The 12339-nt window shown below is 28.3% G+C and overlaps 2 protein-coding genes across 2 annotated transcripts; one reads left to right on the top strand and one right to left on the bottom strand.

Moving 5' to 3' along the window:
• Positions 1–33: 33 nt before the first annotated feature.
• On the top strand, positions 34–3448 carry LOC125831154 (protein trichome birefringence-like 33). Its single transcript, XM_049510339.1, has 6 exons — positions 34–205; positions 708–930; positions 1670–1841; positions 2077–2276; positions 2365–2526; positions 3109–3448. Exons 1-6 carry the CDS (start codon positions 34–36, stop codon positions 3446–3448), a joined length of 1269 nt encoding a protein of 422 aa, XP_049366296.1.
• A 3863-nt stretch (positions 3449–7311) lies between these two features.
• On the bottom strand, positions 7312–7947 carry LOC125831134 (abscisic acid receptor PYL4-like). Its single transcript, XM_049510317.1, has one exon. The coding sequence runs from the start codon at positions 7945–7947 to the stop codon at positions 7312–7314; it is 636 nt and encodes a 211-aa protein (XP_049366274.1).
• Positions 7948–12339: the final 4392 nt, after the last annotated feature.

Genomic DNA, 12339 nt, shown 5'->3' on the forward strand with positions numbered 1-12339 from the left:
GACTCTTCAATTTTGACTTCAAATCCTTAATAGATGGAATTGCCTCCTTCTTTGCCCATCTTTAGAAAAGTTCATTTTTATAATTATCTATTCTTATTGCTAAGTTTGGTTGTGTTTTTGATTACTTACTCATCCTATCTCCTTCCATCTTCTCCATCAGTCACATCCTTGGCCAACTTGATTTGGCCAAATCCTAAATCATCAAGTAAGTTTGATCAACACCTTTTTGTCTTCTAATTAATATTATTATCAATTTTTATTATATTTGAATCATTGTTGGTCATATCATTCTTTATCGAGAAATTTAAGAAGCTATAAAATGGCTTCTCATGCCAATTAAATCATATGGTAATTCTCAACGTAAACACGATTATCTTGATAGTCTGAATTCGAGACGTATGTTAATCTAGACACTCTCCAACTTGATCTGATCCAAATAGAAAAAAAGGAAATCTAATGGTAGAATTTGATCGTTTGTTATTCCAAGATTTGGTCACATAAAATATAACTACGTAAAAGTGACCACCCATAATAATAAGTGGATTAATAGTGTTTTGAAAAAATAAAGAAAGTGATATGCTATAACATGTTAAATTATATTAATAGTGCATGTGTGATATCTTTTATCGTCGTTGCACATAAATTAAATCCATTTTCTTGGAGATTCTTGATTTTGAGTTGTTTGACTTTGTTTTTTGTTGTGTTAGAGAAGAACAAGGATTATAAGTTGCCACCATTTGCAATTGGAGAAGGTGAAAAAGATTGCAATTTATTCAATGGAAAATGGATTTGGGATGAGTCAAATAGGCCTTTATATAATGAATCAGAATGTCCATATTTACTTCCTCAAGTGACTTGTCAAGAACATGGTAGGCCAGATAAAGACTATCTCTACTGGAGATGGCAACCTAATGACTGTCTTATTCCCAGGTTTGTAAACTTTTTTGTTAGTTAATGAGTTTAAGTGATCATATATACCGTCGAGGGCAGTGCGGTGCACAAACCATTCAATAATTATATTGCAGGGTCTGGGAAAGAAGGAAAGAGCCGCACCCCAAGGGGTGTGATGTAGAAAACTTAAACCTAATGCAAAGCATTAGTATCTGTTTCCATAGCTCGAACTCACAAACAAACAATTTTACTGTTGCTCCTAGACTCCCTTCAAGTGATATACAACGCCATAATTTAGGAATTTTCTTATATTATTAAATCATTTTTACCTATATACCGCTGAGGATAGCTCAGTATACAAAGCATTTTGTGTTCACTCACAGGGTTTGGGGGAGGGCATGCACCCCAAGGGGTGTAATGTAGAAAACCTACGCTAATACAAGCATTAGTGGTTACTTCCACAACTCGAACTCGTTATCTATGTATCGCACAGAGACAACTTTAGTGTTGCTCCAATACTCCCCTAGCTTCAAGTGATATATACAATCAGTTTAGAAATTTTTATATTATCGGATCATTTTTACTTATTATAACAAAGAACCTATTTTATTTTCAAGAATATAAAATTTCTTTTTTACCCTATTAGTGTAGCTTAATCAATATACCGATTAATATATACTTTACCATAGAAAATTAGAAATTTACACATAATTGTTCTAAAATTAATGAATAGCTCATTATTATTATGAATTTAAACTATATGTTATAATCTGGGCAGATTCAATGCATCGTTGATGCTAGAAAATCTTCGAGGGAAGAGGATGATGTTCGTTGGTGATTCTTTAAATCGAGGACAATTCACTTCTATGGTTTGCCTCCTCCATAAAATCGTACCAAACGACGCTAAATCCCTCGATAAAGTCGATTCGTTCACCATCTTCACAGCAAAGGTACTTATATATACACTGATAGTATAAATAAATTTTTATATAATTAATAATTTTGCATAGAATTACTTTTTAAATAACCTGATCGTATAAATATTTTTGACACGTGTGAACATAAACTTATACTATATATTACATCATGTGGAAATTCTACTATATATAGTACAAACATTTAACTTTGGATTCATTACTAATTAATTACATTTATTTTTAACTTGGATTCATTATACATATACAGGATTATAATGCAACAATTGAATTCTACTGGGCACCATTTCTACTAGAATCAAATGCAGATAGTCCTGGAAAACATAGGGTACCCGATCGAATAGTTCGAAAAAATTCGATCGATACACATGGAAAATACTGGAAAGGAGTCGATATTTTGGTGTTCAATACTTATATTTGGTGGATGTCTGGCCGTACATTCAAGATTCTGTAATTTTTTAAATAATATTTTTTCTTATTCATTAAATTTTTTAATTATTAATTATGTCTTAACACATAGTTTTACGTTTTTTTTTAGGAATGGGACATTTGATGATGATAATATAAAAGATATTGAAGATGTGCCAACTAATGATGCTTATCGTATGGGAATGAAGAATTTATTGAGATGGATAAATAAAAATATGGATCCAAAAAGAAATAGGGTCTTTTTTACAAGCATGTCACCTTCTCATGCATGGTAAGTTTGTATACTAATAGACAATTGTAATATTGTGTAAAAACAAATTCAAGTCAGACTCTAATATGAATATCAATATCGAATGGTAAACTAAAAAATCAAAGAAATTATAGTTTGACAAGAGTTGGGTGGATTGAGTTATGATCCATGAAGCCCTTCTTGACACAACCCATTTCAGCCTAACTTGCGGACGGATTAATGATCTGTCTATTTATTAACTTAACTTATGTTGATCTGCTTAAATTCAGTTCAACTCATCCATCTGACATCCCTAGTCGAGTCTTATAGTGTGCAAAAATAAACATAGATAGAGTTAGAAATATCCATTCTCACAACTCATAATTCAGAATTTTAAGTTCATAAAGTCTTGATAACAATTTCTTTTACTTACTATATTCTAGACAGATTATTTCTACGTATCAAGTGAATTTCTTAACACAAACACAAAATTTGAACCAGAGCAACTCATATTTACTGAATTGACAATTTAACTATAACCCGTCCCTGATTAGAACTCACCACGTCTAAATTCTGAATCTGTAAATATTACTAACAATTTTATTTTTTTTGGCTTGTTATTAGGAGCAAAGAGTGGGGAGGAGATCCAAATGGAAATTGTTACAATGAGACAAAAATGATAGAGGATCCAAATTATTGGGGATCAGATAGTAGAAAAAGCATAATGCAAGTAATTAAAGAAGAATTTAGCAAATCAAAAGTGCCAATTACATTTCTCAACATAACTCAATTGTCAATGCCAAGAAGAGATGCACATACATCAATTTACAAAGAAAGATGGGGACCTTTAAGTCCACAAGAAAAGGCAAATCCTTCAAGTTATGCTGATTGTATACATTGGTGTTTGCCTGGACTTCAAGATGTTTGGAATGAGCTTTTATATGCTAAACTTTTGTATCCTTAATTAATTAACACTTTGAGCATAATATATATATATATATATATATATATATATATTTCTCAAGAACTTGTTCCGAGGACTCTATGTAATTTCTTTTTGTGATTAATTTCTAGTTAAGGAGGTCCAAATTTTTTATTTAATGTTATTCAAACTATAAATATATGATTTCATTTTGCTACTCCCGGTCGTTGAGTCTGATTGACTTGACTCATGACAAGTGTGGTCTTACTTGGTCAATTGGAAATTGTAGAATTGTAGTTGCTTTCGAAATTCCAAAATAGCCTAAAAAATGATCAGAAAGTGAAGTCCTTCCTTTCGATCTAAGCCGGGAAGCCGCCTCTGTATCTAACCATCGTTCACCTTGATGTCGACTCATCACATCTTGGAGTTGAAGAAGGTCTGAATGGTTAGTTAGATTGGTAAAAACATTTTTCTTGCCGGGAGAATAAAGTCAGAGACATCTTTAATCTGAAGAGAAGGCTTTGTCGGGAGTGAATTTTGATAAAGGCGATGCAGTTGATGTTTTGATCTCCTTGTAAATCTTAAGTTACATGCACACAAATTATATTTTTTTCATATCAATATAATGAAAAAATATATTTTAAAATATTAGTTAAAATTAATATCATTTGATTATTTAAAAAAGTTGTGACAAGTGTAATTACTTAGCTTTAGTTTCAGTTAACATCACTACAACATATTAGGCCTTAACCACTTGAAAAATGTATCCTTAACTACTACTTAGAAAACATTGTTGTTGGGTAATTTTGGGTACATTTCTAAACGTGGTCCAAAATTATATTTTGTGAGTTGTGACGTTTGACCAAATTTACTATAGTGCATATCAAATTTAATTTGTTAGAAAGAGTTATTTATTGTTGTAGCTTTACTAAGACTACCAAGTACGACAAATTAATAATAACATCTTATTATTTTAGAGAGAATATTGAAAATACTTTTGAATTTGACAAAAAGTATTAATTTTATCCTCGATCTATTGACTGTCTTAAAAACATTCCTCTAATTGATTAAACTAAGCTTAGATACAACTCCGATCTGCCACATGACATAACAAGTGGTTTCAAACTCTTCTAGGAGCATGATGCTCTTGATAAAAAAATCGAGAGAAGTGTTGAAAACACCTCTAAATTTGACAGAAATTTAGGGGTGTATTTCACTTATATATGTTGCAAGATTGGAGATGTATTTAAGTTCAGCTAGTCAAGTAAAAAGATTTTTTTAGGGATAGCTCAGAAATGAAACAAATAATTTATACTGAATTTGGGGGTATTTTCAATATTTTGGTATAATATATGAATGATGGCATCAATGACAAAATGCAAAACTCTATATAGGAACTTTATCTTTTTTAATTAATTAGTCCAAATGATGGAATCAATGACATAAAAAGTGCTTCATAAAAATCTCAACTATTTGACTAATACTAATGGTAATTATATATTCCAACTTGAGATACTGTCCGGCAATATATAGCATCTTTCATGAATATTTGATTAGAGATGTTAAAGGTGAAACAAATTAATCACCAATTTAATTAATCGATTAACCAAATGTTTAGAGGTTTTTAAATGAACAAAATGTCAGAATTTGTTTGGACATGTTGAAATTTGAAAATATAATAATTAAAGTTGAAGTTAAAAAATAATAGTATGTGAAAGTCGAAGTAATGTTTGGACACATATTTCACTTTAATAAAAATGATTGTGACTAAAAAAAACTTATCTTCAAAAACTAACCAGAAAATCATTTCAATATATAATCATATGATAAAATAAGAAAAATATTTTTTGGAAATAAATAATAATCTACGTACAATTCAATTAAAAGATGACAAGTACATTTTTCACCACAATATATTACATTTGGATCTATTGGTAAATCGCCTTATTAAATAATATATTTGGTGTAATTTTATAAATAGAGTTTGAAAATGATAAGATGTGCGCAAATCTTACTATACTTTAATAGAATAAAATAATTGTTTCTGATAGATCATCGACTCAAAAAAAAAAACTTTTGAGCAAAATTGCAGAAAACTATGATTATAATAAGATAGCAAAATGCAAAACGTATAAAGTAACAGAGATATATGAATATCTAGAGGCAAATAATTAATTACAATTATAATATTAAGATATAATGAAATTACAATTATATCTAGAGGCTTTTTATTGACTAATACTAGTAGGCAAACAAATTGAAATTCAATAAAAGCCTCCTTGCCCACTTGGTAACCAACTTGGAAAATATATTTTCTTTCTTTTGCCGATCACAACATTTAATATAATATTTATGGGGGAAATTTAAAATAAAGGAGAGGCAAGAAATCCCATAAAAATATCAAAAAATAAAAATACAACTTGCCTTTGATTTAATTGCAAGTTGGTACTTTACTGTTTTGCAGCTTTTGATTCTTCTATCACGATTTGGATGAGTTGATTTGAACGAATCAGGATAAAATTAGTGAATTAATAGATGGTATGAATAACTTATATTTTTATAGACTAATTTTATCATCTTTTGCAGACATAATGAGATTTTGAACAAACAAGTGAATCTAATTATCTGGAAAAAATAAGGTAGATAATTAGTTATAACAGAATAAATTAGATTAATTATACCATATTTTTTTATATTATAAACTAAATCCAGGAATTAGTTGTTGGGTACCCATCTCATGACCAGCAGGTTCAGTGTCCAAAGATTAGCAATTTATTTTATTTTTAAAAAAATGCAATTAGTAGTATGGATAAATTATATTCAATGCCAATTTGTGAAGTTCACAACTGGTAAACCCTTTAAAATAATTAGACTATATGGAAATTAAAAATTAATATTTGTGCACTGTGTTCATTAAGTAAAAGGAGCGACTAAATCAGGTGCACAAGAGGTTTATCTGAAGGTTTATTATTAAAAAATGTATACTTTATATATAAGGACAATTTTATATATATAACAGAACATGAAATACTTAACTATCTTATATATTATGTATGATTACTTTTTTATATTTTAAATTTCGATAGGGAAATTTTGATTCTATTACTAGTTAGATAGAAAATTCGCAATTTTTTTATATTTTAAATTTCGATAGTGAAATTCTGATTTTATTACTAGTCAGATAGAAAATTCGCATACCTAATAGTTTAAATATAAAACTCAAAAAATTACAGCACTTGAAAGTATATTTTAAAGCTTTCACTCTTTAAGATAGATAGTATTATTTCAGTCTGCAATATGTGCTGATCATGAAATGCATGTAATATTGCAGCTTCGAATTTATCTGATGGTGACTTAAAGATACTATACAAAATGCATATCACTATTAATACGGTGAAATGAATAAGATTACTTCGTTATTAAGAAAATTTTGATACAACAAAATTTATGTGGACTAATACGAAAAGTATAATCCAATCTCAAAAAATACGTATTACCAAAATTATATAAGAAAGCACATTGCTCCTTCTCGTACCAATATAAAAGACTTATAATACATATGAATCTGAATCAATCAGACAAATAATAATTTTGAATATACACCATATAGTCATTATAACACAATGTACAAACAGTACTAGCTATTTCATATTGAAACAACTCCAAGAATAACCAACTTTAATTACACTCTTCAAAATTATCAACTTTTCACTTCTCAGTCTTCATGAAGAAAAAAAAAACCAAAAAAGAAAATAAAATAGATCATGAAATGTACAAAGATTTAATCAGTAATTAATTAATCATAACGATCAATTAGCTAATTACTCTTACAACAACAACAATATTATCCAGCGTAATAACACATACGCATACGTTAATATAGAAAGATTATTTTCGATAGACAGTCAAATACTCTTAGCTTTTTCCAAGTTCTCCGCGATTTGTCCTAACGATTGCAAATTGCACCGTACAATTGTATCAACGAATGCACGTGTTTCCTCTTTCGTATTCCCTTGCGGAACATCCACAACGTATGATTCCACCACCACCGTCCTATCGCCGTCGCCGCCGTCATCCGCCGCCGTCCGATGAAGCGTCGTCACGGATCTATAATTATTCAGCCGGTGATCGCCGCCGACTATACTAATGCTCATCACTTTTTTCTCGTCGTCTAGAATTTCGAGCCTCTCAATGCTCGAAGCCGCCGGAAGGCCGGTGATGACGTGGACCTCCCTGAGAGAACCGACGACTTTTCCGTCGCCGACGATGACGTGGCAGCTCTTAAGGAAGTTTTTATAGGCTTGCGGATTGTCGAAGCGGCGGATTATCGACCATACGGTGTCGATGGAGGCGGAGATTGACCGGATTACGGCGGAGCAGCACTGGTTGTTGTTGGGACTCACGGGGTGGGTGTGGTAATGGAGGTGGTTATCGGGGACGGAGACATTGTTGGTCGTCGTCGTCGTCGTCATGGGGAAGTTCCCGGCGAGTGTGGCGGCGTTATGGTTGTTGATTCGGTGGAGTTGGAGTGTAGAAGTCATTGTCTCTTTTGTTTTTGTTTGATAAGAGAGACAGAGAAATGAGAATGGAGTGTGATATATATATACACAAAATGTATACACACATATAAATTATGAGTGTACCTATTTATTTCGTTTTAATTTGAGTGACGTTATTTGACTGGAAACAAATTAAAATTATAATTTAAAATAAATTATAAATATTTATTTATATATGATTTAAAACTTATTTCTCTCAGATTAATATGAAAAGTTTAAAATTAAATTATTTTTTGAAAGTATAAACTTATTTGACTTTAAGGGTGTGTTTAGTATAGAAAAAAATAGTACTTTTAAAATTTATCTCATGTTTGATTGGTCAAAAAATATCTTAAAAATTAAAAAAATGATTCAAAAAAAAATGAAAGTAGAAAATACAAAATTTTACTGAGTGACAGTTTCCATTAATGCGTCCTCTTCCATCTCAACATACCTCATTTTCACTTTGACGTAGCTCCCATCCTATCCCACTGGCACTACACCACACCCCTCCTCTAATTTTAATATTTATCTAGATTATATATAAAAAGAAATCAGAATAATATTTTGTATACAGAATACAAAAAAAAAAAAAAAAAGCTCATTTATTGTTTTAGAAAATATTTTCATATCGAACACATCTCTGATTTGTCTTTTCACCTAACTATTTATGAAACCATTCCAACCTATCTATTTGTGTTAATTTTATCTAAACTACTACTTTTTATCAATTCATATCCAATTTGATTCGACTTGCTTATTTATGATTTATAATTATTTTAATTTCTTATCCACTTATTTGTCACTCCTAGTTGTTGTGTACATGTTGGGTTAGATATAAATCTTGGGAGAAAATATCAACTTTTTGAAGACAAAATTATAGCAATTTGAGTTGGCGTTTTAGCTAATTGCTTACGTTTGGTGCCATGCAAGTTGATCATCAACTTGCTAAAAGTTTAATTATTTGGACGGAGTCTGAGTAAAATACCCTTCTACTTTTACTATAATTAAGTTATCTGCCACTGCCTGTCAAAATCATTATCCGAGGTTTTTTCAACTTTTTACAAATGTCTTTATCGATTGACAAAAATAGCCCTGCAACGACTCCACCTAAGAATATTTTACTTCCAGCGTTTCACCGTCTTAATTTATGTGATATTTTTTCATAGACAGAATATAAATAGGTGTTTGGGCATTTAATTTAAAATTCTGATCAATATTTAGATATATAATTTAGGATCATGACTTCAAATTTTCAAATTCGACAAAATTGTGATTCCAAACTTTTTAAATATAAAACTTGATTCATAAATTTATTTTGAAAAATAGGATCATTTTAAATATTGTAAAAAATAAAATAAAGTTCATATTTCATGAAAAGATTGTGTGTACCAAGGTGAAAGAATTATAGTATTAAAGTATAGCTATTAATTTTTATTGTTGATTAATAGATCTTTATAAAATTATGTGCATATTTGAACGTTTGTAATTACTGGTATTTATTTTCGAAAGGAACATAAAGACATGTAGTTTATCACTACATCGTCTTAGAATATTCTGATATCTTGTTTATGAATTATGATTTGTTCATTCGATAAGATTATATAACAATTGAGAAAATTTTGATAGTTTTCATGACAACTTATGGAATTTTTATTTTCATGGTTATTAGAAAAAATATAACATAATAATTCTTAATTACATACCCAAACAATAAAATTTCAAGTTCAAATTAATTTGATTTCAAATCATTTCCAAATGAGGTCGATTTTTCTTTTATAAGGAAAGCTTTTTTTTTAATAATAAAAATTAAATATCGTAAATTTAATTTAATCGAAAATCAATAAGAATAAAAACCTAATAATGTGGCAGCCCCAACCACTTTTCTCAACTTGATCCCTCTTTTTTTTCCATGCAATTCACATGGGTCTAAGAGATTCATCTACTTCCATAATGTCTTGTCTACTATAATATGCAACTTGCCAAGTTATTTGTAATATCAATTGTAATATTACTCTACTAATTATTCTCTTTGGTTCTCATAGTAAAGATTATAAATTAAGAGTAGTGCTAATTGGCAAGACAGAATTTTGGCACGAATTGTCAAGATATGGGTAAATGATGAAAATGTCCCTTTGCCTTCAAAATCACTTGTATTTCCCTCCAAAAAAGAAAACCACTTGTATGAGGCTTTTGTTGGCTGCGAAATGTACAAATGGAACTCATACCCTAACTATTTCATTTTCTTTCATCTTCTTACTCTTTTTCATTTATTTTAAAAAAAATTCCTTCGACTTTCTTTTTTCCTCCTCTACGTTACTTCATTTGTCAGAGTTATAAAGAATTTTTAAGACTTGCCCAAAATGTCTAATATGCATATTTTATGGTATTATTTATTTGAGAGAAAAAATAAAATGAATGTGGTGAGAAAAATTCGAATTAATTTTTGAATGAAATGGAAGAAATTGAAGTTAATGAAATTACAAATAAAAAAATCGTAAAATTTTGCCTATTAATTTCTTGAACCTTTTATTTTTCTGTATGTATTTTATAGAATGACATATACGAAATATGAGAATTTAGATATTTTGTTTTGTGTTTGTTTATAAAAGATTATACATTGATTTTTTAATATAACTTTTTTCATCATATATAAATTTTTTTAAAATTAAAAAAATGTTATAAATATTTTTAAAAAAATAATTCTTTACTTCGTATTTTAATTTGTATTTTTATTTTAAGAATGTCAAGAATGAATTTTCATGTTCAAAATAACTTATGTCTTTTTAATTGATTATTTTTATTTAAATCAAGCATCATCAAGACATAGTATATCACAACTAAATTTTTAACTTTTTGTAAATAAAATAAAATCGTTGGAACGAATTTATCATATTTCTTAGAAATAATTAAATTCTTAGATAATGCATACATTTTTTGAAGGATCCTATATTTAATTAGATCAATTTCTTACATTATCATATATATTCTAATCGACCAAAACCAAATAGAAAATAAAAAATAAAAAAATTAAAGTGATAATAAAATTGACTTAATTTCAATGTTTGAAAAATCAAATTATCGACCAAAACCAAATAGAAAAATAAAATAAAAATAAAGTGATAAAAAAATCGACTTAATTAATTTGACTTAGTTTCAACATTTCAAAAATCAAATTAATTTATTTAATAAAAAAATTATCCAAACTAAATCACGGCTAATTCTACTAAAAATAATTAAATTTCAGCATTTTACAAATAAACTAATTAATACGAAAAATAATAAAATTACAAAAAGAAACGGAAATGAAGAAGAAGATATGGAATTGAAGAAAAATAATAAAGAAATGGAGCCTTTTAGCTTTTTTTTTTAGTGGGACCCGATTTTCACCTGGCAAAATAAAGTGGTTTTACTTTTGAGGGTAATTTAGGTACACGAAATAAATGAATTTATCCAAATACCTTTAACTTTTCACCAAAATTACGAAAATACCTGATTTTTGTTGCTCATGTCATTTCGTACCAAAAATCTGTATACAACAATAATATTTTCCGATAAAGATTAAAGACCATTTAGAATAACGTGCTATGAACGTCTTTTCACATTATATCATTCCTCACATAAAAAAAATGGTGTGAGAGGAATAATATATATTTTTAGTTTCAATTTATTTAATTTACTTTGCGTTAATACGAAGTTTAAGTATGTAAAAAAAGACTTCAGAATCTTTTAGTTTTAAATTAAAGATAAGTCAAATGTTCTAAAATATCTTTTAATCATGTGGTTTAAAATATATCATGTGAAATATTAAAATTAAAAAGTTGCTAAAAAAAAGTAACATTATTTTTCAAAATGACTAAAATAGAAAAGTAGGAAAAATAAATTGAAGTGAGGAGAGTATCATTTTAAAAAAATATCTCTTTCCTCTTTTAGTAATTATTTAATTCTAACTTTCTACATGACATACTTAAAATCATAATATTAAACATGTTTTTGTATATTCTATGTATCTTTAATTTACCACCATAAATTTAAAATCTTCTTTATTTTCTTAAATATTATATCAAGTCAAAACCAAACAAACAAATTCAAACGAAAGAAATGTGACATACAAGTAAAGGGTCATTCGGTTTAAGGTCAAGTTATGTGTTGAAATTACTTATATTGAGATTAGGTATTTTGGTTTTATTTCTTATTGAAAAATGATTTAATAGAAGTAGAGGTACTTTTTTAATGATCATTTTCATTATTTTATTCAAAATAATTAGTCTCAATATTATTATTTTACAATCTGAAATATATACCGTTTTGATCTGAACGTTTAAATTATACCAAAATTAATAACTAAACAAGAAGTATAAGACAAATACTCTTCCAACATACCAAACATTCCCT

Source organism: Solanum verrucosum, unplaced genomic scaffold (assembly GCF_900185275.1).
Source record: "Solanum verrucosum unplaced genomic scaffold, falcon-dt-bn FXZP01000049.1, whole genome shotgun sequence".
Lineage (NCBI taxonomy): Eukaryota > Viridiplantae > Streptophyta > Magnoliopsida > Solanales > Solanaceae > Solanum > Solanum verrucosum.